This window comes from Anabrus simplex, chromosome 2 (assembly GCF_040414725.1).
Source record: "Anabrus simplex isolate iqAnaSimp1 chromosome 2, ASM4041472v1, whole genome shotgun sequence".
Lineage (NCBI taxonomy): Eukaryota > Metazoa > Arthropoda > Insecta > Orthoptera > Tettigoniidae > Anabrus > Anabrus simplex.
This window is the reverse complement of record NC_090266.1, coordinates 182,145,327-182,172,963: the sequence shown is the minus strand read 5'-3', so window position 1 is coordinate 182,172,963 and position 27,637 is coordinate 182,145,327. Positions and strand designations below refer to the sequence as shown.

At 38.2% G+C, this 27,637-nt stretch overlaps 1 protein-coding gene across 2 annotated transcripts in view; it reads right to left on the bottom strand.

The window, feature by feature from the left end:
- pug (pug C-1-tetrahydrofolate synthase, cytoplasmic) overlaps positions 1 to 27,637 on the bottom strand; it is a 629,281-nt gene that overhangs the window by 130,845 nt on the left and 470,799 nt on the right. For both annotated transcript variants that reach the window (XM_067140458.2, XM_067140459.2), the window contains exon 17: positions 16,363 to 16,518. In XM_067140458.2, coding sequence (XP_066996559.2) covers positions 16,363 to 16,518 — 156 coding nt within the window. The remainder of the gene's footprint in view (positions 1 to 16,362; positions 16,519 to 27,637) is intronic.

Below are 27,637 nucleotides of genomic sequence, written 5' to 3'. Positions count from 1 at the left end.
TAAGTCAAGTAGGGATGACATAAAAATGTTAGTGTTGCACTGTACAGTATCAATCAATCAATACTGGTCTGCATTTAGGGCAGTCGCCCAGGTGGCAGATTCCCTATCTGTTGCTTTCCTAGCCTTTTCCGAAATGATTTCAAAGAAATTGGAAATTTATTGAACATCTCCCTTGGTAAGTTATTCCAATCCCTAACTCCCCTTCCTATAAATGAATATTTGCCCCAGTTTGTCCTCTTGAATTCCAACTTTATCTTCATATTGTGATCTTTCCTACTTTTATAGACGCCATTCAAACCTATTCGTCTACTAATGTCATTCCACGCCATCTCTCCGCTGACAGCTCGGAACATACCACTTATTAAAATTATAAAATCCTTTTAATCACAACCACCTACTCAATACATTATATTACTCATTGAATTATAAAACAATCATGAGGTGTCTTAAATAAAGGAACATGTTTCGTTCGACATAGCGAACATCATCAGCCTTAATTTACAAGGATTAGGTCAGGGCCCTGAACTGAATGATAAAAATTATTAAAAAGGTGACAATACCATAATAAAAAGTAAAATGATAACATTAAACATGAAATTATAACGATATGTACAGATTAACAGCAAGAATGCAGAGGAATACTTTGAATGATGGTAGTCTATAGAGTTAAAACAAACATGAGGTTGTAAAAGTAAAAAGATACAGATGTAGTAGATCCCAAATTATAAGTCAATGTGTGAAGCGTGGACCAATCGCCGACCATGGAGCTCCTAATTGAGCAAACCAAAAGTTAAAATAGAGTCTACTGAACAGCGCGAGCCAAGCTGAGTCAGTCAAAAGGCGCAAAGCGACGAAGCTAAGGTTGAAATGACGTAAACTTCAGTAGTTAGGAATTCTGTAGGAGAGCCAACACAATGCCAGAAGGAAATACAGGTTGAACTAGTCCGTATTTACACGCTAGCAGTAGAATTAAACTTATACAACGTAGGACACCAATGTGGACTCGTTAAGTAACTATAACTTGAAAGTAGGGAGAGTTCCAGCAAACCAGATTGAATGGAGCAGATTATGGCACAATTGGAGTTAGAAATCTGAAAAGAAAGAAAAGGGAGGAAATATAAAAATATGTTATAATGAAAAAAAGGTTAGTAAAAGTTAGACGGAGGCTTACCCTTGGGACTAGTGTGAGGTGTTCACTAACGTTGGCTGCGCGAATCAAACTGGCGAGTAACCTTATTGCTGCTTCTAGTATTGTATGTATGTATACGTAGAGGCGGGGAGTGAGTCATGTGAGGAGGAGGGGTGACCGATTCCTTAGGCGGGTCGGGTAATCGTGGAGGGGGTGTCGCATGAGAGGGCAGTAGAGTAGTAGTTGTTGTATTATTAACAGTTGTATAATTAAAGATTCTCGTAAAGTTATTATTATTTATATTGAAAAGAGAGAGTAGTTCTGGAATTTTCTCGATTATTGGACTTTTAATTTCTGAAGTATCATTTAAATTTTGATGCCCGTTGAAATGCTGGTCTAGGAATATGTAAATATTCTCAAACTCTGTCATAAGTTTACTTTTATTGGCGTATTTCAAGATTTGAAGGTCTTTTTCAATTGTAGTAAAACTGTGGCCAGTCTCTTCCATATGGGTGCTCATGGCGGAATACTTTTTATGTTTCGAAGCGTTGTAATGTTCAAGGTATCTGGTCAAAAAGCTACGTCCAGTCTGTCCGATGTAGGAGAATCCACAATGGTTGCATTTAAGCCTATAGATACCAGAGTTCGAGAATTTATTGTGATTAATGTTAACTATATTTGAATTGAAAAATATGTTACGGTTCGTATATCGGGTTCTATAAGCGATATTAATATCGTATTTCTTTAGAGGGTTAGTAACTTGAAATAGGCCTGGATTTGTGTAGGTGAAGGGAGCATATTTCGTTTTTTTAGGCTTGTCTGGAATCAATTTTGTTGCAGTTTTTAATTTTATCTTGTTAATGATTTTATTAATCATTAAGGGGTTATAGCCGTTAATTCTGGCTAAATCCTTAATATAGTTTAGTTCTTTTTTGCGATTATCAGTTGTCAGCGGGATTTTTAATGCTCTATAGACAAGACTAAAAAATGCAGCCTGTTTATGAGATTGCGGATGTAAGGAATCGTTTCTTATAGTGATGGGGGCACAAGAAGGCTTTCTAAATATTTGAAAAATGAACTTATTATTCTCTCTTGAAATGTTTAAATCCAAAAAGTTTAGAGAACCATTGATCTCATCTTCCTTAGTGAATTTGACATCATTGTCAAGCTCATTAAGGGATGTTAGCACACTGTGACTATCGTTTTTCTGTGTATCTATAATGGCAAAAGTGTCATCAACATACCTTAACCATAATTGAAGACCATTAATATTATTGATTATTTTGTTATTTTGTTATTTAATGATTAATAAAATCATTAACAAGATAAAATTAAAAACTGCAACAAAATTGATTCCAGACAAGCCTAAAAAAACGAAATATGCTCCCTTCACCTACACAAATCCAGGCCTATTTCAAGTTACTAACCCTCTAAAGAAATACGATATTAATATCGCTTATAGAACCCGATATACGAACCGTAACATATTTTTCAATTCAAATATAGTTAACATTAATCACAATAAATTCTCGAACTCTGGTATCTATAGGCTTAAATGCACCCATTGTGGATTCTCCTACATCGGACAGACTGGACGTAGCTTTTTGACCAGATACCTTGAACATTACAACGCTTCGAAACATAAAAAGTATTCCGCCATGAGCACCCATATGGAAGAGACTGGCCACAGTTTTACTACAATTGAAAAAGACCTTCAAATCTTGAAATACGCCAATAAAAGTAAACTTATGACAGAGTTTGAGAATATTTACATATTCCTAGACCAGCATTTCAACGGGCATCAAAATTTAAATGATACTTCAGAAATTAAAAGTCCAATAATCGAGAAAATTCCAGAACTACTCTCTCTTTTCAATATAAATAATAATAACTTTACGAGAATCTTTAATTATACAACTGTTAATAATACAACAACTACTACTCTACTGCCCTCTCATGCGACACCCCCTCCACGATTACCCGACCCGCCTAAGGAATCGGTCACCCCTCCTCCTCACATGACTCACTCCCCGCCTCTACGTATACATACATACAATACTAGAAGCAGCAATAAGGTTACTCGCCAGTTTGATTCGCGCAGCCAACGTTAGTGAACACCTCACACTAGTCCCAAGGGTAAGCCTCCGTCTAACTTTTACTAACCTTTTTTTCATTATAACATATTTTTATATTTCCTCCCTTTTCTTTCTTTTCAGATTTCTAACTCCAATTGTGCCATAATCTGCTCCATTCAATCTGGTTTGCTGGAACTCTCCCTACTTTCAAGTTATAGTTACTTAACGAGTCCACATTGGTGTCCTACGTTGTATAAGTTTAATTCTACTGCTAGCGTGTAAATACGGACTAGTTCAACCTGTATTTCCTTCTGGCATTGTGTTGGCTCTCCTACAGAATTCCTAACTACTGAAGTTTACGTCATTTCAACCTTAGCTTCGTCGCTTTGCGCCTTTTGACTGACTCAGCTTGGCTCGCGCTGTTCAGTAGACTCTATTTTAACTTTTGGTTTGCTCAATTAGGAGCTCCATGGTCGGCGATTGGTCCACGCTTCACACATTGACTTATAATTTGGGATCTACTACATCTGTATCTTTTTACTTTTACAACCTCATGTTTGTTTTAACTCTATAGACTACCATCATTCAAAGTATTCCTCTGCATTCTTGCTGTTAATCTGTACATATCGTTATAATTTCATGTTTAATGTTATCATTTTACTTTTTATTATGGTATTGTCACCTTTTTAATAATTTTTATCATTCAGTTCAGGGCCCTGACCTAATCCTTGTAAATTAAGGCTGATGATGTTCGCTATGTCGAACGAAACATGTTCCTTTATTTAAGACACCTCATGATTGTTTTATAATTCAATGAGTAATATAATGTATTGAGTAGGTGGTTGTGATTAAAAGGATTTTATAATTTTAATATATTGTCCTCAATACGGTCCCATTATGAGATTAATTACATGTAACATACCACTTAGTCGAGCAGCTCTTCTTCTTTCTCTCAATTCTTCCCAACCCAAACATTGCAACATTTTTGTAACGCTACTCTTTTGTCGGAAATCACCCAGAACAAATCGAGCTGCTTTTCTTTGGATTTTTTCCAGTTCTTGAATCAGGTAATCCTGGTGAGGGTCCCATACACTGGAACCATACTCTAGTTGGGGTCTTACCAGAGACTTATATGCACTCTCCTTTACATCCTTACTACAACCCCTAAACACCCTCATAACCATGTGCAGAGATCGGTACCCTTTATTTACAATCCCATTTATGTGATTACCCCAGTGAAGATCTTTCCTTATATTAACACCTAGATACTTACAATGATCCCCAAAAGGAACTTTCACCCCATCAACGCAGTAATTAAAACTGAGAGGACTTTTCCTATTTGTGAAACTCACAACCTGACTTTTAACCCCGTTTATCAACATACCATTGCCTGCTGTCCATCTCACAATATTTTCGAGGTCACGTTGCAGTTGCTCACAATCTTGTAACTTATTTATTACTCTATAGAGAATAACATCATCCGCAAAAAGCCTTACATCCGATTCCACTCCTTTACTCATATCATTTATATATACACTGACTGACAGAGCAAATGCAACACCAAGAAGGAGTGGTCAGAACTTTATGCCAATTGCAGGGTAGACTGACGTCACTGAGGTATGCTCATGATGTGAAATGCGCCGCTGTGCTGCGCACGTAGCGAACGATAAATGGGACACAGTGTTGGCGAATGGCCCACTTCGTACCGTGATTTCTCAGCCGACAGTCATTGTAGAACGTGTTGTCATGTGCCACAGGACACGTGTATAGCTAAGAATGCCAGGCCGCCGTCAACGGAGGCATTTCCAGCAGACAGACGACTTTACGAGGGGTATGGTGATCGGGCTGAGAAGGGCAGGTTGGTCGCTTCGTCAAATCGCAGCCGATACCCATAGGGATGTGTCCACGGTGCAGCGCCTGTGGCGAAGATGGTTGGCGCAGGGACATGTGGCACGTGCGAGGGGTCCAGGGGCAGCCCGAGTGACGTCAGCACGCGAGGATCGGCGCATCCGCCGCCAAGCGGTGGCAGCCCCGCACGCCACGTCAACCGCCATTCTTCAGCATGTGCAAGATACCCTGGCTGTTCCAATATCGACCAGAACAATTTCCCGTCGATTGGTTGAAGGAGGCCTGCACTCCCAGCGTCCGCTCAGAAGACTACCATTGACTCCACAGCATAGACGTGCACGCCTGGCATGGTGCCGGGCTAGAGCGACTTGGATGAGGGAATGGCGGAACGTCGTGTTCTCCGATGAGTCACGCTTCTGTTCTGTCAGTGATAGTCACCGCAGACGAGTGTGGCGTCGGCGTGGAGAAAGGTCAAATCCGGTAGTAACTGTGGAGCGCCCTACCGATAGACAACGCGGCATCATGGTTTGGGGCGCTATTGCGTATGATTCCACGTCACCTCTAGTGCGTATTCAAGGCACGTTAAATGCCCACCGCTACGTGCAGCATGTGCTGCGGCCGGTGGCACTCCCGTACCTTCAGGGGCTGCCCAATGCTCTGTTTCAGCAGGATAATGCCCGCCCACACACTGCTCACATCTCCCAACAGGCTCTACGAGGTGTACAGATGCTTCCGTGGCCAGCGTACTCTCCGGATCTCTCACCAATCGAACACGTGTGGGATCTCATTGGACGCCGTTTGCAAACTCTGCCCCAGCCTCGTACGGACGACCAACTGTGGCAAATGGTTGACAGAGAATGGAGAACCATCCCTCAGGACACCATCCGCACTCTTACTGACTCTGTATCTCGACGTGTTTCTGCGTGCATCGCCGCTCGCGGTGGTCCTACATCCTACTGGGTCGATGCCGTGCGCATTGTGTAACCTGCATATCGGTTTGAAATAAGCATCAATTATTCGTCCGTGCTGTCTCTGTTTTTTCCCCAACTTTCATCCATTTTGAACCACTCCTTCTTGGTGTTGCATTTGCTCTGTCAGTCAGTGTATAAGAAAACATAAAGGTCCGATAACACTGCCCTGAGGAACTCCCCTCTCAACTATTACAGGGTCAGACAAAGCTTCACCTACTCTAACTCTCTGAGATCTATTTTCTAGAAATATAGCAACCCATTCAGTCACTCTTTTGTCTAGTCCAATTGCACTCATTTTTGCCAGTAGTCTCCCATGATCCACCCTATCAAATGCTTTAGACATGTCAATCGCGATACAGTCCATTTGACCTCCAGAATCCAAGAAATATGCTATATCTTGCTGGAATCCTACAAGTTGAGCTTCAGTGGAATAACCTTTCCTAAAACCGAATTGCCTTCTATCGAACCAGTTATTAATTTCACAAACATGTCTAATATAATCAGAAAGAATGCTTTCCCAAAGCTTACGTACAATGCATGTCAAACTTACTGGCCTGTAATTTTCAGCTTTATGTCTATCACCCTTTCCTTTATCCTTTATACACAGGGGCTACTATAGCAACTCTCCATTCATCTGGTATAGCTCCTTCGGCCAAACAATAATCAAATAAGTACTTCAGATATGGTACTATATCCCAACCCATTGTCTTTAGTATATCCCCAGAAATCTGATCAATTCCAGCCGCTTTTCTAGTTTTCAACTTTTGTATCTTATTGTAAATGTCATTGTTATCATATGTAAATTTTATTACTTCTTTGGCCTTAGTCTCTTCCTCTATCTCGACATTATCCTTGTAACCAACAATCTTTACATACTGCTGACTGAATACTTCTGCCTTTTGAAGATCCTCACATACACACTCCCCTTGTTCATTAATTATTCCTGGAATGTCCTTCTTGGAACCTGTTTCTGCCTTAAAATACCTATACATACCCTTCCATTTTTCACTAAAATTTGTATGACTGCCAATTATGCTTGCCATCATGTTATCCTTAGCTGCCTTCTTTGCTAGATTCAATTTTCTAGTAAGTTCCTTCAATTTCTCCTTACTTCCACAGCCATTTCTAACTCTATTTCTTTCCAGTCTGTACCTCCTTCTTAGTCTCTTTATTTCTCTATTATAATAAGGTGGGTCTTTACCATTCCTTACCACCCTTAAAGGTACAAACCTGTTTTCGCATTCCTGAACAATTTCTTTAAACCCATCCCAGAGTCTGTTTACATTTTTATTTACCGTTTTCCACCGATCATAGTTACTTTTTAGAAACTGCCTCATACCTGCTTTATCAGCCATATGGTACTGCCTAACAGTCCTACTTTTAAGACCTTCCTTTCTATCACATTTATTTTTAACTACAACAAAAACAGCTTCATGATCACTAATACCACCTATTACTTCAGTTTCCCTATAGAGCTCATCTGGTTTTATCAGCACCACATCCAAAATATTTTTCCCTCTGGTTGGTTCCATCACTTTCTGAATCAGCTGTCCTTCCCATATTAACTTATTTGCCATTTGTTGGTTATGCTTCCTGTCGTTCGCATTTCCTTCCCAATTGACATCTGGCAAATTCAGATCTCCTGCTACAATCACATTTCTTTCCATGTCGTTTCCCACATAGCTGACTATCCTATCAAATAATTCCGAATCCGCATCAGTGCTACCCTTTCCCGATCTGTACACTCCAAATATATCAAGTTGCCTATTATCTTTAGAAATGAGCCTTACACCTAGAATTTCATGTGTCTCATCTTTAACTTTTTCGTAGCTTACAAATTCTTCTTTCACCAGAATGAAAACTCCCCCTCCCACCTTTCCTATCCTATCTCTACGATACACACTCCAGTGCCGTGAGAAAATTTCTGCATCCATTATATCATTCCTCAGCCATGATTCAACTCCTATTACAATATCTGGTAAATATATATCTATTAAATTACTTAATTCTATTCCTTTCTTTACAATACTTCTACAGTTCAACACTAACAATTTTATGTCATCCCTACTTGATTTCCAGTTCCCTGTTCCCTTATCACCGCTCCCTAGGCTATCCCGTTTCCCTGAATGTACCTCCTTATTACCCTTCCAAACAAATTTCCTAACTTATACATACCACTGCGGTTTAAATGAAGGCCATCCGAGCGCAGATCCCTATCTCCTACCCACCCATTAGGATCTAGAAATTTCACTCCCAGTTTCCCACATACCCACTCCATAGTCTCATTTAAATCCCCAATCACCCTCCAGTCAGTATCCCTCCTACACAGTATTCCACTAATAACAATCTCCGCTTTCTTAAACTTCACCCGTGCTGCATTTACCAGATCCCACACATCTCCAACTATGTTGGTACTTATATCAGCTTGCTTTACGTTGTTGGTACCAACGTGAAACACTACCACCTTCTCCTTCCCCTCCTCCCTCTCTTCTACTTTCCTCAACATCTGCCTCAACCTAATTCCTGGATAACATTCTACCCTGGTTCCCTTTCCTCCACACACTTTCCCCACGTGTCTAACGATGGAATCCCCCATGACCAGAGCCTCAACCCTACCCACCTCATTTGATCCCCTCCCCTCCTGGTCAGCCCTATCTTTCCTGATAGCTGCAGAAGCTACTTCCTCCTCCCTTTTCTCCTTCCCATGACCCTGTTCCACCTGTCTTTTCCTATCCTCTACTCTACCTTTCCCTTTCCTACCTTTTCCCTTCCTCCTACTTCCATGCATCTCAGCAACAGTTCCCTGTCCCTCATCTTCCCTCTGTTCTACCTGGAGTGACTCGTACCGATTTCGCACAGACACCTGTCCTGAATTCTGATCCTGAATAGAGCCCTTGGCCTGCAATCTCCTTCCCCTTAGAACATTAGACCACCTGTCTTCTACAACTCCTCCCTTTCCTTCCCCTCCCTCTTGTACACCTACTGTAACCTGTACATTGTTTGAGGGAGTCCTATCTTCCTTCCTGTCTTCTGTGAGAATCCTAATTATCTCCCTCAAACTTTCCAACTCCTCCCTCATACCCCTCAATGCCTCACCACACCCACAATAAGTACACTCGCGCTCCTTAGCCATTCTTTACGGGGGGAAATTTTTAAATTAAAAAATAAAATAACTTATTTGCAAAAAAAAATAAATGAACGGAGGGATATATTGTCTGGGATAGTACACAACAATAAGGTAATTAATATACGACTACACTACAATACTACTTAGTCGTGCTCTATTTTTTTTGAATCCTACAACCCCTAACAGGATAAAAGCTGCTGTTAATTACTGAATATCGAAAGTAATACACAAGAACTACACAATTCCAAACTGCAATTAAGCCTATCCTAATTTCAACAATATTTTAGTAAGAGTTTCTACGGATACCTCTACTACACCAGTACTACACAAATATTTTACAATAATAAAATAAACACACTAAATTCTAAGAGGATATTACTCGTATACTACTGTACAGTACACTACAGTAATTTTTAAACTACTTTCAGACGTATCCTAATTACGGTACCGTACCGTATGTCACTACTAAGCACAACAGAAATTAAATTTGCAAGAACTACTGTACTCAAAGATTACCAACGAAGCTAAATGCTTAGACAAATTATTATTAGTATTACGGTCTAATAGATATACACGAAAGATAACACACGAATATAGCAGGAAAGATACGGCACTATCTAAATGTACTGTATCTATACTACAATGTATCTACACTACTGTACACTACACTGCGTTTGGTTAAATGCTTAAGTATCAAAAGGATTGCCGTACACGAAGAAAAACACGAATATAACTGGCAAGATACTATGTAATATATTATACCTTATATTCACTACAATTCTACTGAAATGTGGTTATGTGATTATTACAGCTGGTGGATTACTATTATTTTCCCTACTCCACGGGACGGAGAAAAAAAAAAAAGTGTCCTTAATTAGGCCTACTGAAAAATACGAGGTTGTCTACAATAATTTCTCAAATATTTCTATCAAAACTACTACTACTACTACTACTACTACTACTCCAGGGACTTGAACTGCAATTACTGGGATATATGAACTTTATTATTATTAGCTAACCGCTCATAAATACTGAAAGATCGAGGGAGCGAAATATAAATTACGGATACTAACTACCTACTCAGAAGTACAAATGAATGGAATACAAGGTCAGCTGATTTTTATTTATATTTACTTGACTACACTACACCCTTTGTTCACGACTGTAGCCAACAATGCAATATTTGAATATGAGGAGCGACAATAATCAATAACAATACGACTGTTAACTGTTACCGTGTAATCTATTTAACTTCTTTTTAAATGGAAGTTTACAGGCGTATCGTGTTTTTTAATGTAGTAAATTATTACCTTCGCGATAATTTGAACGTATATCTATACGAAATACCGGAGAAGTTGCTGCAGAAGTTACGGTATTATTCCTTATGATAATCTGCCTTTGTAAGTACAACCAACGAACCTACAGATATTTACAAATATTTTTAAAGTTAATATTGTTACCTAAAGTATTACCTAAACCTAAATTCGAAACAAGGTGCACCTAGCTAGCCTACTTAACCTAGAAAACGTAATTTACTGAAGACCAACTGGATTACTTGTTACAAAATTTAAATAATTATTACTACTCCCAATTTCTACCAACAAGCACTAAACACCACTATATAAACAGCACTAAATGAATCAGATATACACAAAATTAAGCTATTTCAATAGGTTTTCACTACTTTATCACCACAATAATGCAAGAGCTCTCTCAACTGCCAACCGTTCTCAAGCGCATCCAACAATTGTATTGTATTGTATTGTAAAGAAAGAAATAGAATTAATTAATTTAATAGATATATACTTACCAGATATTGTAATAGGAGATGAATCATGGCTGAGAAATGATATAATGGATGCAGATATTTTATCATGGAACTGGAGTGTGTTATAAAAATTGTAATTGAAAATGGTTTATAAAAACTGTAATTGAAAACAATAAGTTAAACCACCTCTCCAATATTTATCATTCCTTATACTTACGATGCAATCATTACAACAGGTGTTATAAGTTGGGACATGTTTCGCTTAACTGTTGTAAGCATCTTCAGCCATAATAAACTTAACCTATAGTTTGGTCAGGGCCCTGAACCTAGTGACCTCAAAGTATAATAGTTCCCTAAGAACTAATGTTCACATTAGTGACGATCAATAACCATAAAACTAGTGTGTAAGCTTCTAACAATTTCAAATATTAAGATAAAGTAAAAACACTGCACCCGTATTGACAGAGGTTAAAATATATATCAAATTATATGAGCTGATAATAAAGTAAATAAAATAATCTGTCAATCACTAAAAAATGATTTACATTACTTCTAAAAATTGTTTTTATTTTTCGTTGAATGAAGTATAAGGTAAATTAGAATAGTCACAAGTTAAATCTCATTCTATTGCTTAAAAATGAGAGTCAGATAAGAAAAATCACTTAATAGTTGGTTGACTAATGGGGTAGTTCACATCACAGAATTGAATCATGCCTAAAATGAATTGACGAACAAGGGGAGTGTGTATGTGAGGATCTTCAAAAAGGCAGAAGTATTCATTCAGCAGTAGGTAAAGATTGTTGGTTACATGGATAATGTCCAGATAGAAGAGGTGACTAATGTTAAAGCAGTATTAAAATTTACATAATATGATAACAATGACATTTACAATAACTGGAGTGTGTATCATAGAGATAGGATAGGAATGTTGGGAGAGGAAGTATTCATTCTGGTGAAAAAAGAATCTGTAAGCTACGAAAAAGTTAAAGAAGACAAACATGAATTTCGAGGTGTAAGGCGCATTTCTAAAGATAATAAGCAACTTGATATCTTTGGAGTGTACAGACCGGGAAAGGGTAGCGCTGATATGGATTCAGAATTATTTTTTTTTTTTGCTATTTTGTTTTACGTCGCACCGACACAGATAGGTCTTACGGCGACGATGGGACAGGAAAGAGCTAGGAGTGGGAAGGAAGCGGCCGTGGCCTTAATTAAGGTACAGCCCCAGCATTTGCCTGGTGTGAAAATGGGAAACCACGGAAAACCATTTTCAGGGCTGCCGACAGTGGGGTTCGAACCTACTATCTCCCGAATACTGGATACTGCCCGCACTTAAGCGACTGCAGCTATCGAGCTCGGTCAGAATTATTTGATAAGATAATCAGCTATGTGGGAAACGACATGGAAAGGAATATGGATTCAGAATTATTTGATAAGATAATCAGCTATGTGGGAAACGACATGGAAAGGAATGCGATTGTAGCGGGAGATCTGAATTCACCAAATGTCAATTGGGAAGGAAATGCGAACGACAGGAAGCATGACCAACAAATGCCAAATAAGCTAATATGGCAAGGACAACTGATTCAGAAAGTGATGGAACCAACTAGAGGTAAAAAGATCCTGGCCGTGGTACTGGTAAAACCAGATGAGATCTATAGAGAAACCGAAGTAATAGATGGTATTAGTGATCACGAAGCTGTTTTTGTCGTCGTAAAATAATTAATGTGATAGAAAGGAAGGTCTCAAAAGTCTCGCTTGCTGTCAACTGTTTGGTTCAGGCCAGAGTTACGTCATTTGAATTTGTGGATAAACTTAGTTGAAAGCTGAAGAATTGGACGATTAAAATGGCTAGCATGGTCGGAGGGATTAAGAGGAGGAAATTCCGATTTGTATGAGAGGTCTCAGAAATACAGCAGACTTAAGGAAAGGAGAAATTTTCAAGAAGAGAGCAGAAATTATTTTAAGTTCAACATAGTGACTAACTTAATAGGTGTTATTTATTTATTTATGAATCAAAAATTATTATTTCAAGTGGTTTATTAAATGACAAAGTAAATGTAGATTTAGACACAAAGAAACATTTTATTTCTTTTTTAGATGTAAATAAGGACGTAAGTTCCAAGAGCAGAGGGGATTTAAAATTTTAGCATATAGTGACTAATTTAGTAGATTTTATTCATTTATGATTTGAAAATTTATATTTTAAAGTCTGTAATAAATTACATAGTAAATAAGTAAAAGTTGAAACACACAGAAATATTTTAACAATTTCAAGATTTATATATAATTGTTATGTTGATAAGTATATTTGCACCAATGTACCAAGTCCAAAGATTATTGATGTTTTGGCACCGCTGAAGAAGAGAGTAGTTAGCTCTCGAAACATGTACGATAATTAGGTATAATGAAATATGTAAAGTATTGAGGCGAGGCGGGAAAATGTTCTATTGAAAATTGCGGTTGTACTGGCAGTGCATCTTTCCATTGAAGGTCTTTGCAACAGTCTGATATTTTTCAATCACTACTGATCTGCATTTAGGGCAGTCGCCCAGGTGGCAGATTCCCTATCTGTTTTTTCCTAGCCTTTCTTTAAATGATTGTGAAGAAACTGGAAATTTATTGGTAAGTTATTCCAATCTCTAACTCCCCTTCCTATAAACAAATATTTGCCCCAATTTGTCCTCTTGAATTTCAACTTTATCTTCACATTGTGATCTTTTCTACTTTCAAAGACACCACTCAAACTTATTCGTCTACTAATGTCATTCCACGCCATCTCTCCAACTGACAGCTTGGAACATACCACTCCACCTCGGAGCCCAACAGTCACTCCGAGTCCAACCTGACTGACTCACTAACTGACAGCTCGATATATATACTGTTCGATCAACTGTCTATAATTATAGATTTCTGGAAAGGTTCTTACAACACTCTAATAGAACACACTCGAAACATTGATTGACCAGCTAGTCGAATGGAGTACTCGAATTTTCGTTACTGTTTACCAATATACATGGAAATCTCTCCAACATTCCGAACGTCTCTACATGTAACTGGATAATAAACCTTGCACTAAATTTCCAGAACCCTTCATATATAGCAAATTATAGTAGAATAAATGTAATATACGAAAATTATAGAGTTTTCTACTGCTTTCGACTATATATATTTTGTGGTTAAACCTATACACAATACGTATTTGAGGTCATACAAATTTATTTATGATACATATTTACAGTGAACCCATGTATTAGTCATATTTAATATTTAATAAAAGATAATTTAGCATTTAATAAAATATGACCAAAATATACCAAACACAATAATTAAAGGTTTTACACCAGTTACGATGTTGTATCTACAACATCTTTTCCGATGGAAAGTTGCAGTGTGGAAGACGTCGTTCCATCATAGTATGCAGTTGTGCTGGCAGTGCAGTGCTGTAGTACCCAAACCAGACTAGTGGTCCCGTGCTGTGTGGACGACGTAAACAGTGCGATGGGGTATTCCTCGAGGGAAATGGCAGACATGGTCTTTTGCTATGGATTAGCCAATGGTAGTGGACAACAGACCTGCACCATGTACGCTCAACAACATCCACACTGCAACATTCCATTGGAAAAGATTTTCGCTCAGCTATTCCAGCCACTTGCAGAAACGGGTTAATTTGCTGCCAGGACAACAGATCGTGGTAGACCACGTACCGCTCGGAAGGCTGGAAATGGAGGAACGGGTGTTGCAACATGTGGAACGTGATCCTCAATCAAGTGTATGAAGAACTGCAGCTACTGAAGGTATCAACCATGCTCTTGCATGGTTTCTTCTACATGAGCAGTTACAGTATCCATATGATGTGCAATGTGTACAAGCTCTTTGGCCTCCTGACAACCCTCTTGCCAGAGCACACTTCTGTTAATGGCTTATATGCCAGAGGGCGGAAGATCCACAATTTACACCCTGCATTTTATTTACGGATGAGGCAGGATTCACCAGAAATGGCACCTTAAATGACCACAACATGCACGTGTGGGTGGATGCACATCCTCGAGCTGTCAGGGAGTCGAGGCATCAGGATTGTTTCAGTCTCGATGTGTGGGCAGGAACTGTGGGTGACAATCTAATAGGGCCATGCATTTTACTGAACAGATTAACAGGTTAACATTGATTCTAGCACAATTAATTACCTGCACTGTTGGAAGACGTTGGGCTTCTAGAACGCCAACGTATGTGGTTTACGCGTGATGGAGCACCACCCCATTTTCTATGCATCGTGCAACAATATCTAAACCAAACGTTTCCTGGACGATGGATTGGTTGAGGAGGCCCAGTAGTGTGGCCTCCCCGTTTGCCGAACCTCAGGCCATTGGATTTCTGTCTATGGGGACATTTAAAGACATTTGTGTATGCTACACCCATCAACAATGTTCAGATGTTACAGGAGTGTGTGGCTACATCCGCGAGCAGCCAGGTGTAGATTCCTTGCTAAGGAGAGCTGAAGCATGTGTACAAATGCATGGTAACCATGTGGAGCATCTCCTGTAATGTGCAGATGGTATCCGCGGACAGACCGGCTGACATCATCACAGCTCCTGGTTGGTGGTGTTGATGGCTGTTTGAACAATGTGTGTTCTGTGCAATGTGTGTGACAGTCATGTGTTCATTAGAAGTAGCTGGTAGGATGACGTCCACTGTGTGACAATCATGTGTTAATTAGAAGTAGCTGGTAGGATGACGTCCACTGTGCGGCAGTCATGTGTTCATTAGAAGTAGCTGGTAGGATGATGTCGTTCATTGTCTGAAGTGTAACTACGCAACAAAAATAAAATGGCTCATATCTTAACGGATATCTGTTTCTGGACTTACATTTATAGGAACATTTCTTACTACAAGCAATGAACTTCATTCCGGTTCCGTATTGACTTTAAATATCTAACATAACATTCTGAGAGAATTTAATTCTAGAAAGTCTACCTGTTCAATACATATTTGCCATTTCATAAATAGGGCCATGCATTTTACTGATGTTAGGAACATTTCTTCTTGTTTTTACCAATCACAACCCCTGTTGCAATATCGGACACCTTTATTTAAACACCCTGTATTTGTTCACTCTTACAGTATAATGTATTTAAGGTTAATTTTCTTTCATACATAAGTATATGAAAATGATGCTTGTTGTTTAAAGGGGCCTAACATTGAAAGTCATTGGCACCAGCATATGAAAATGAACACTACAGAAGTTGTTCTGATGGACTGAATATCCATATATGGCTGGGAGACGGGACCAGTCTTAAGGGAAATAATGAATAGGAATAGCATTGTCAAATGCGCGTTATTTCTTAGGCGACAACACAGAATAAATGACATATTAATAACTACTGCTACTACCAGACTTTGTTCCCAAATGTTGGGAGTAAGAGGTTTTAGTATATGTAATTTACCTGTTGTTTTGCAGACGACACACATTCATTACAGCATCAGCAAGTCCCAGAGCTCCTGCACCTCCACTCTCCCAATGATTGCAGATCTGAACACCATCGGCTCCTCCAGCTAAGGCTGCTTCTTTAACAATATTTTTTTCTGCAGGAGTATCCGTCCTGTCAACAATATGAACACGAACAATTCAAACAAAGAAGAATCTCTGATTTTTAAATCATACAAACAAATAAGCAAATTTTGCCCAATAAACTAATCTGGGGGACATTTCTACACAAATTTTATTCTAATAATAATAATAATGTTATTGGCTTTACGTCTACTTTTACGGTTTTCAGAAATGCCAAGGTCCCGGAATGTAGTCCCTCAGGAGTTCTTTAACATGCAAGTATATCTACCGACACAAGACTGACGCATCTGAGCACCTTCAAATACCACCGAACTGGGCCAAGATCGAACCTGCCACGTTGGAGTCAGAATGCCAGCGCCTCAACCATCTGAGCGACTCCACTCAGCCCAGTAAAATTTTATTCTAACATAACCAAATATGGTAGGTTATGTCCATGAAGAAGATATATTCTGAATGACTAAAACTGAACATGTTTTCAATTTCTTATGCATTGGGTTGTGCTACTACAAGAGTTTGCATCTGTTATATATATTTGTATTTAAATATTAGTGCCCAAGTGCTATGGAACAGTCCAACTCCTGGTGCCTTAACTACTCCCCTACAATGACAGGTACAACTATTATGTGCATTTACATAGGAAATGCAGTATTGGGATAATTTATTTCAACTGTGATTTTTCAGATTAAATATTATGTTTACAGGTAGCACTAGTGGATGTACACCTCTATTATTATCTAAAGGCCATTTTCCCAAGATATACATTGTTCTGTAGAACTGAGTATGTAATTCATACAATACCCTTTCCTATCTTGTATCACAATTTTGGTATGGTAGTAATAAAATAAATACTGGTAAGCCAGATGTATAATTATCTACAGGGAGAAGAAAGAATTGATCTGTTTCTCCCTTGAGGAATTGTTCAGTTTCTCCCTTGAGCAATGATGGGATTCTATTTATAACAAAGGGGCTAACGCATTAGGATCCAAACACTGATTGTCTTCTATGAGTATTGCCAATGGAAAAAAGTGCATCATAACATTAAGACTTCAATTTAAGGCACAAATCCAATGTTGTTGATTGTATAGCCTAAAATGCAAATAAATAATCCAATTCAATGACACGTTCTCTAGAGATTTAATAGTTTTTCAGTGGGTTAATAATGCAAGGACACCCTCTCTCCAGATGTTGTCAATATGAAGGGCCCAAGCTCATGAATATGAGGAAGATCTCCTTGATTTACTCAGTGGAGAAGAGGCACTTTTGAACGGTGAATGAAATGGAAGATTTTTCTTTTGGGTGGGGGGTGGGGGGAGATCATATTTGATTTTTAACTCAGTCAATTTATAACAGTTAGGTTCTTCAGCCTGTCAAAACCTGTTATTTTTACCATTTGCTTTACGTTGGCATCAACACAAAAAGGTCTTATGTCAGGTTGGGATTACAAAACTGAAACAGGCAGATCATTTCAAGTATTTAGGATATGTGGTGATGATGATGATGATGATGATGATGATGATGATGATGATTCTCCCAGGATGGTAGTATAGTAGAAAGATTACTCTATGAATGAAAATTCAATTACCTAGGCTATATTTAATGGTGAAAATACACATTATATTGGTGCATTCTTTAAATATATTTCAAGTAGAACTGGATGTCATTATTACTTTCTAATTTTAAGGGTTTCAAAATAAGAACATTAAAAAGGTTTCATTTAAAAAGTACTGGTATCAGTATGCAATGACTGGTTTTTCAGTCCTGATGGTTCACCTTGACAGACAACACCTGCATCAAGAATAATTAAGTTGTTTCTTTTTCAGGTAATTATGATATCATATGTTTTATTTTTCAGGTAGTTCCTAAATTTTATTTATTCATAAATTAGTTTTGACAGATTGAAGAACCTAACAGTTATAAATTGAAATGGAAGAGGTAACACACATTTCTAGAAAGCATCTAAAGGTCCCGCACATGCTCCTATGGAGGCAGCTGTGCTGACTTGTAACCATACAAAGGTACAATCTCCTGATTTTGAGTTAGAAAATTTTCGTAAAATAATTTGTAATGTAAAAGTAGTAATGTAATTTTGTTAAGTTAAAACATAAGAATATAATATTACAAGAAAAATTTGTAGTAACGGAATATTGAACATGTATACCATTATATTTTGTACTAATTTCAATTTGGGTAAGAGTCTGTACATATGGTATAGTGGTATAGATTGCTCAAGGTTATGCAACATGGGAAACAGTGACTGTATCAGTGAAGACAGTTGAAAGTATTGCAACAAGTGACCTAAAAACCTGGGGTGCAGATGGGATTTATTGGCTGAAGATTATAATTCAATAATGTGGATGAAGATGAGAGAGCGCTAATTTTCGTATCGGCTGCTTAGTAAACAATCCAAAAGCTCCGATTTTGAACGAGGTTGCGTTGACTGAGTGACACCTGAAGATGAGTCATGGAGATAGTTGCAATCAGTGGAACTTTTGGAGATGCTACAGCCACGTGGAGCAAGACTATATACACGAGTGTGCGCGGGAGACAGTTTTTTTTTTTTTTTGCTTTACGTCGCACCGACACAGATATGTCTTATGGTGACGATGGGATAGGAAAGGCCTAGGAATGGGAAGGAAGCGGCCGTGGCCTTAATTAAGGTACAGCCTGGTGTGAAAATGGGAAACCACGGAAAACCATCTTCAGGGCTGCCGAAAGTAGGGTTCGAACCCACTATCTCCCGATTACTGGATACTGATACCAATATAAATGGTCCGTTATTGGACATTATAAATTTTCCAGCTAGCTCATTCTTGGTTGCCAGCGTTTCGCCCTCGTGTGCTAGGGTGGGCTCATCAGTTGGTACCTAGCACACCTACCGCGGTATGCACTAGCCAGCGTATTGGTAGGTGTGCTAGGTACCAACTGATGAGCCCACCCTAGCACACGAGGGCGAAACGCTGGCAACCAAGAATGAGCTAGCTGGAAAATTTATAATGTCCAATAACGGACCATTTATATTGGTATTATAAATTTGCTCATTCAGGACAAATATTTCAGATTCCCTATGGGAATCAACATCTATATCATCTGATGGCCAAGCAGGCATCAATTTTTAGTGATGAGACAAAGTCTCTTAGTGCATTGGCACTGCCGGTGGCTCCAGTTAGCCTACGCAGTGGCCTCCGCGGTATGCACTAGCCAGCGTATTGGTAGGTGTGCTAGGTACCAACTGATGAGCCCACCCTAGCACACGAGGGCGAAATGCTGGCAACCAAGAATGAGCTAGCTGGAAAATTTATGATGTCCAATAACGGACCATTTATATTGGTATTATAAATTTGCTCATTCAGGACAAATATTTCAGATTCCCTATGGGAATCAACATCTATATCATACTGGATATTGGCCGCACTTAAGCGACTGCAGCTATCGAGCTCGGTGGAGACAGTATTCATTACGAGAGTATTACGGGTTCATTAAGAGAACATTATGGTTTCATTGAGGTCATTACAAGCCTTCTCCGTGTGCACTCTGTGGAAGACACTACATGATATTCATTAGCTAGTTTGTTCTCTGTGGTTTACATGTGTAATCTAGAGCTAATGCGTTATTTCACACAGAACTGATTAATGCTAGATAAAACAGTAGGATAAATGTTCACTGCTTGGTCATTCTTCCATTGATCCAGTATGGCATTTGTCGTTCATTGATTCTACATTGTGAAATTGTTTGGATGGATTCACATTGTATAGGGAGGTGACTGGGATTATTTCTTTTACCTCGTGTAGTGATAATACGCAGTAAATTTATTCCATGGTGATGGTGTTATTTTGTTCATTTGTTCATTTAAACGTCCATAACTCTATTGATCGTAACAAAAATTTCTCCAATCTTATACAGAATAATTAGTACAATGTATCAAATGATTTGGTAAAAATAAATGTTAATATGTATGGCCTCAGCTACCGTGTGCATATATTTCAATTTGACACCATCTGGCTGTCTGCTCGGCAATTTCGACATTCCATTTTACTCTAGGTCCAGTAGATGGCAGACCGAGTAAACCGAAACTCTCTTGGGCGTCTATGGCTGAGATTTAATGAATTTTGTTGGGTAAACACCGACTGTGTCACCAGAGATATTTTACATGCCGGCAGCGTATGACATGGAGTGTCGAATGGACTTTTTTCCGCCCTTCAAAAATCCGACTACTTCTGCCAGGTTTTACCGAAACCCGCTATCTTTAAGATTTGTTATTGTGTAATTTGGACCGATAGCGTGTAAGTTAGACCAGGCCATCGTGTAATTTGGACTGGTAAATATAAACACTTACAAGTGATTTAATGTATTTATTATGAAATCCTTAGCAATAAAGCATGACACTGTGAATTGTGGTCATCACATTTGGCATGTAGGACAATGATAAAACAATTCATCCTGAATTTTGGTGCAGTTTTCATGAGCCCACTTCTTGCAGCTGTTGCATTGAATCCAATCATTATCATAATACTTGTCACATACAATGCAAACTGTTTTTGATATTTTTTCTTGCAATTGTAGTGAACAGTTTCATGACTGCTGCTCAGCCTGAGGGCCTGCAGATTACAAGATGCCATGTAGTCAGTACGACAAATCTTCTCGGCCGTTATTCTTGGCTTTCTAGACTGGTGGCTGCTATTTCACCTTCAGATAGCTCTTCAATTGTAATCACTTAAGCTGAATAACCTCGAACCAGCCCTTAGATTCAGGTAAGAATTGCTAACCTGGCTGAGAATTGGACCCGGGGCCTTCGTGTAAGAGGCAGGCATGCTACACCTACAACGCAGGGCCGGCCTCAAATTATAAACCAAGAGAATCACCAGTAAAGCTATGAAGAAACATAATTATTACAATTGTTTCAACGGTCCAAATTACACACTCTCGGGCAGTCTAAATTACAGAACATGCAAAGATTTAATCAAAAGGTAAATAATATGTAAATTCCTTAAAATCTGTGAATGAAACTATGTTAAAACTTACCTAGATATTTCATCAGTACTTGTAAAATCTGAACATTCTTCTGGCTGAAATAACTACTCCACAGTAGGCTACACTTTGTCACCGTACAAGCTTACAAGAAATGTGAGTATAAAGACTGTTTTGCTCTTCCCCTTTCCACCGTAAGTCCATTAGCAAAACAACTTCCAGGAAGAAAGCTACCCTCAGCCTTCTTGCTTACCTCGCCTCAGATAGAAGGTGACTAAACTTGCAAATACCAAAAATATTGTCGGATTTCCCCTGCATACATCCGTAAACCAAGGAGGCAATTCATGTATATTAACACCTGGGAGCTGAGTGAGGGTCCAAACCAACCTTTAGAAATAGTTGTTAAAAGCTGGGAGGTCTCAATGTGTCAGTGAAGAAGATGTGTGTAATTAATGCTAGAGATGAACTTCGCAAAGAAGGGGGCATCCAAGTGTGAGGAAGGTCGTCGCACCTATCCTTAATAGACGAAGTTGAATTTTACTAGCATCAGACAGTGCCTATCAGACTATTACTTTAAGGTGTATTGTAAGTGAAAATATGAATATCAAAACTGAGTGTGGGTATATTGTACATTTGTGATTTGCCTTTCTTGTAGACATAATTTATGAGTGTATGTAAGCAGCAAGACTAGTTGGTATCATCAGATGATTGTATTTGTTGTTTTGTTTCTGAAGTAAATTCAAATAGTGAAATTTAGGAGTAATTTTTTCTTATTGGTGGAGTAAAGAACAACCTGGCATGTTACCCAGATTGATTTCCTGGGTAAACAGTAGCAGGAAAGGTACCTTAGTGTTACACTCCGTACGCGGGGACTTACAAAAGGCAGAAGTATTCAGTCAGAAGTATGTAAAAATAGTAGTTGGATTTAAAGATAATGTCTAGGTAGAGGAGGTGACTAATACGGCAAAGTACGGACATTTATAAGACATTTATAAAAAGATACAAATGTTGAAAGCTAGAAAAGCAGCTGGGACTGATAACATTTCTGGAGATATACTGAAGGCAATGGGTTGGGATATAGTGCCATATCTGCAATATTTATTTTAATACCGTTTGCACAAAGGAACAATACCAAATTAATGGAAGTTGCTACAGAAGCCCTAGTGTAAAAAGGAAAGTGTGATTAACATAAAGCAGATAATTAGAGGCCAATCAATTTGATATATTTTGCATGTAAGCTCTGGGAAGGAATTTTCTGATTATATTAGACACATTTGCAAAATTACTAACTGGTTTTATAGAAGGCAAATCGGGTTTAGGAAAGACTTGCTGATGTACATGTGCTTCGTTATGGAATCCTATTCTGTATACAGAATTCTAGGTTACGTAGTGTACATGTTGTAAAATTTTATTGAATTGCATAGCCCTTAACGTTACCCCAGAAATGCGACAGGTAGTCACCATACGTCTTTTCTCTTGTGAAGATTGGGTTAGGGAATTTTCAGTGTAATGGTAGGCCCTCTTGCCCACTGTCAGTCACAATCAAGTTGGGGAGTTTTCATTATGATGGTAGATCCACCTGCCTACTGCCAGTCAAAATCGATTTAGGCACTTTTTTCCCCTTTATAATAGCAGATACTCACTCTCCACCTGCCATTTTACATCCTCAGAAAGACTATCTTTGTGGTTTTCCCAACTGAAGTCAACATAGGTCATTACAATGACGTCAGTAGGAAGGTCGTGATTAAAAGCAATGCTATCACATGAAATACTCGATCAAATGAAAAACCACACATTTTCTCACTTTTAACAAACAGTACTAAAATGGTGATCTAACAGTCCAAAGTTCCAGAGATGGAATTACCAGGCCACAGACAGCTCTGAACACTCCTCTGCCATTATTCCGGTGGGTGTGCACACTGTTCATTCCAATCATTGCCTCAGAGTACGAATCAAATAGCCGGAATACTATTATGAACTAGCGTGTTACATACAGTAGTTATCAGCAAATTTATGAACCAGAGGAATGGCATGCTAAAGAAGGGAGTTATCTAACTCCCCAGCTACTTCCCGCTAATACTCAGGCAGGCTGTTATTTATTTATTTAATTAATTAATTAATTAATTTATTTATTTATTTATTTATTTACTGCGCACTACAGGATTTCTAATCCCAATTACAGTGGTAAATATTTGCACGTGTTTTTGTAAATGTTTCAATCAGTCTAATAACCTAATATCTAAACTATTCTAATATTATATTTATGCTGAGATATAAATAATATTACATATTTAATCCTTACAAGAAACAAGTAGATAAAAACATTTTGTATCTAAAATAGTCTAATAACCTAATATCTGAACTATTCTAATATTATATTTAAAATGAGAAAGGAATGGTATTTCACATGTAATCTAATTTAATCTCTGCAAGAAAGAGTAAAATAAGAAAATAAAAATTAATTTCATATCTAAACTATTATTTTCTTCTAGTTCTAACACTTATAATTACATTTATGGGATAGGGCTTAATGTTGAATGTTTATAATACATTTTGTGGTTCAAATCAGCATTACAAATTAGAGAGTTTTCACGGAGATTGTGAATTGTTGTAAAAACAGGTCTAGAGGTACACACAAGTCTAAAGAATTATTTTTCTGAACTGCACTGTTGTAGATATTGCATAGCCTGTAGAGTGGGGAATTTTTGAGAGCGGTTGTTCTGACTTTTTAATTATGGAAAGTTACATTTGTCCTCGCATTAAAGCGGGGCACGTGAAAGCTCACGAGGCATAAAAAGTCTGGGTTGTCAATAACAGAATTCACAGTTTTTTACAGAAACTTCATGTCATCCTTTTGTCTTCTCAGTTCCAAGCTTTCTATTTCAAAATTTAGGAGAAGTTCGTTGTATGCTATGTGTGGATAATTACCAGTTTTTTTGAAATGTAAGTATTTTAAATATCACTTTTGGATTTTTTCGATCTGTGCAATATATATTTTGTTTGCTGGGTTCCATACAACGCTTGCATATTCTACTTTGGGCCTGACGAGAGAGCTGTAGATGTGTATCCAGATTTCTAGGAGTTTAAGGGGTTTGACATTCCTCATCACAAATCCTAATGTCCTGTATGACTCAGCAACTACATTCTGTATATGTGGGGTGAAGGCGAGTTCTCGGTCTAATAATATCCCGAGGTCTTTAATCTCATTTACTGGTTTCAGGTCATCGTGACCCAGTTTATAGTTAAAGGAAATACACATTTTGTTTTGAGTAAACGACATCGATACACATTTCTCTACATTTAGATATAGTTGATTTTCAGTTGTCCATTGTAGTAAATTACGTAAGTCAGCCTGGAGAAGTTCACAGTCGTTAATGGTGATAATGTATTTGAATACCTTAAAGTCATCGGCGTATAAGAGAGAGTCCGAGAATTTTATTCATTCAGGTAAGTCATTGATTAGTACCAGGAACATCCACGGCCCTAGATTAGAGCCCTGGACTATTCTTGAATTTACAGGGTATTCTCTGGATGAGTTTCTTTGATAAATTACATACTGCTTTCTATCTCTTAGGTAGGAGCTGAAAAGACATAGTGGGTAAGATAATCCGAGAATATATATATATTTTTTAGGAGCATGTCGTTGTCAATTTTGTCAAAAGGCCTTTTCGAAGTCAGTAAATATTGCATCTATCTGGCCACCTCTATCAAGTTCTGCAGACATTGATTGCGTAAAATTTATGAGATTTGTTACTGTAGATTGTCCTGAAATAAATCCATGTTGCTGTTCTGATATTAACGGTCTTGTATAGACTGTGAGTCTATGACATAATATAAATTCGAAAACCTTGGCTATAGCTGAAATAATTGATACTGGTCGGTAGTTTTTTATTAACATTGTATTACCTGATTTAAACACAAGGCATACTCGGGACAGTTTCCATACTGTGGGAAATACGGATTTTTTGAGAAGTAAGTTATAAATGAAGAGGAGAGGATATTTCAGTACATCTATGCAACCTTTTATAACATACGGCGGTATCTGATCTGGTCCCGCGGAAGACTATAGTTTGAGCTTTTTTAACACAAGTTCAACATCCTCTACAGTAATGCCGTCAATGTGGATGTTGCCAGTGGTTCCTGATGGAACCTTTGGAATGTTATACTGAGCTCTATCTTGGGAATATACAGATTGAAAGTATGTTGCAAACCCTTCCATAAAGTTCCTATCATTATCTAATACTTCAGAGTCGCATTCGTGGGTATTGCGATTATTGTTGTTTTTTTCTTTTATTCTTCACCCACATCCAAATGGTTTCAGTGTTATCAGTGATATCCTGCTCTACAGTTTTTAATGTGGATGTTGCCAGTGGTTCCTGATGGAACCTTTGGAATGTTATACTGAGCTCTATCTTGGGAATATACAGATTGAAAGTATGTTGCAAACCCTTCCATAAAGTTCCTATCATTATCTAATACTTCAGAGTCGCATTCGTGGGTATTGCGATTATTGTTGTTTTTTTTTCTTTTATTCTTCACCCACATCCAAATGGTTTCAGTGTTATCAGTGATATCCTGCTCTACAGTTTTTACATAATCGTTATATGAGGATTTAATTGCAGACTTATTTTCGGACCTTAAAGTTTTAGCAGCCTATTGTAATATTTTGAACCGTTTTCTGTAGTATTCTTTCTCTTTCAGTTTTTGTTTTATGCTCTCTGTGAACCGAATTAGGTATGTCCTGACTTTCCACGAGCCACTTTTAGGAACAGTAACATTTAACACTGCATAAATTTTAGAATAAAGACAGGTACTGCTTTGCTTACATCAGTGCATTCGTACAGGTCTTCCCACGTAAGATCTCTTAGTCCTGTGAACAAGAGTTCAAAATTAGCTTTTTTAAAATTATAAGTATTTTCAGCTTCCCTTTTGCAGTTTCTACAGTTTGGAGCGATATGTACTTCTATTTCTAGGGCGGGGTGATGGGAGTCCTCAGGTAACAGCAGATCAGTGTTCTTTTTATGGGTGACATTCGTTATTGTCTGACTGGCAAATACTAAATCCAAAGTTTTACCGTCACTATTGGGAACGGAATTATAGGAATTCAAGTCGTGTAAATTGAGTAAGTCTTTTAGTTTTTTTGTCTTGTTAAATTTAAGTCACTGTTTTCATTAATTACTGTTGGCATGTTAAAGTCTTCCTTAATGATTACATTACTATCCATGATTTCATAGTGAGATTCCATCCACCTAAATACCTTACAATGTGCCTCTAGTTTTGCGCCGGGAGGTACGTACATGTTAATTAGATACCAGACCTTTCCCCAAATATTTACCTTCAGAAATAACCCCTCGAAGTGTTCCGTTGTTTGCTTGACCTTGAGCACAGGCAATCCGCTTTTAACTGCTATGACTACCCCACCTTCCCACCCTGTTGAGCCCCTTACTTGGTCAGCACGGTATACTTTGTACTTATTACAACAGACCTCGCTATCATAGATACTAGCATCTAGCCAGGATTCAGTGAGCATTATAACATTGAAATTATTACTAAGAATGTTTACATTTAAGTCATCTAGTTTAGTCTTAAGATCACGTACATTCTGGTAATAAATGGAAAGCCTACTTTTCTACATCACAATTACGATTTAGACAGGTCATCCTGGTTATTGATAACATTGACTCCAGACCCTTGAGACTTGCGTATTTTAATTATAACATTCCTTACACAAATGTAAGGATAATTCTTCTCCCCCCGGACTGCACGGGGCTGGGCCATTAACTTCTTCTTCTGAGGGGACAGACTCTCGTTTACATATATGAAGTTGTCACCAGGAAATCCTAGTTGTCTGTCGCAGATATTTCGCTTCACTCGCCTCCGCTCCATGAAGTGGTCTTTGTCCGTTCTTCATACAAATTTCACTATGATCCCACAGTGTTTTTGGTTTGGTGCCTTGGCAAGCATCCACCATTTCTTCTTTAAGTTCTATGTCCAACACACTCCCAACTTTTTTTACCGTGTCTAGAACAAATTCATTCGGTATATCCAGAATCCTATATATTTCGATAGTATTCCTTCTTGTATATTGTTCAGCTTCCCCCACACAGATTTCTACTATTGGCTTTACGTCGCACCGACACAGATATGTCTTATGGCGACGATGGGACAGGAAAGGGCTAGGACTG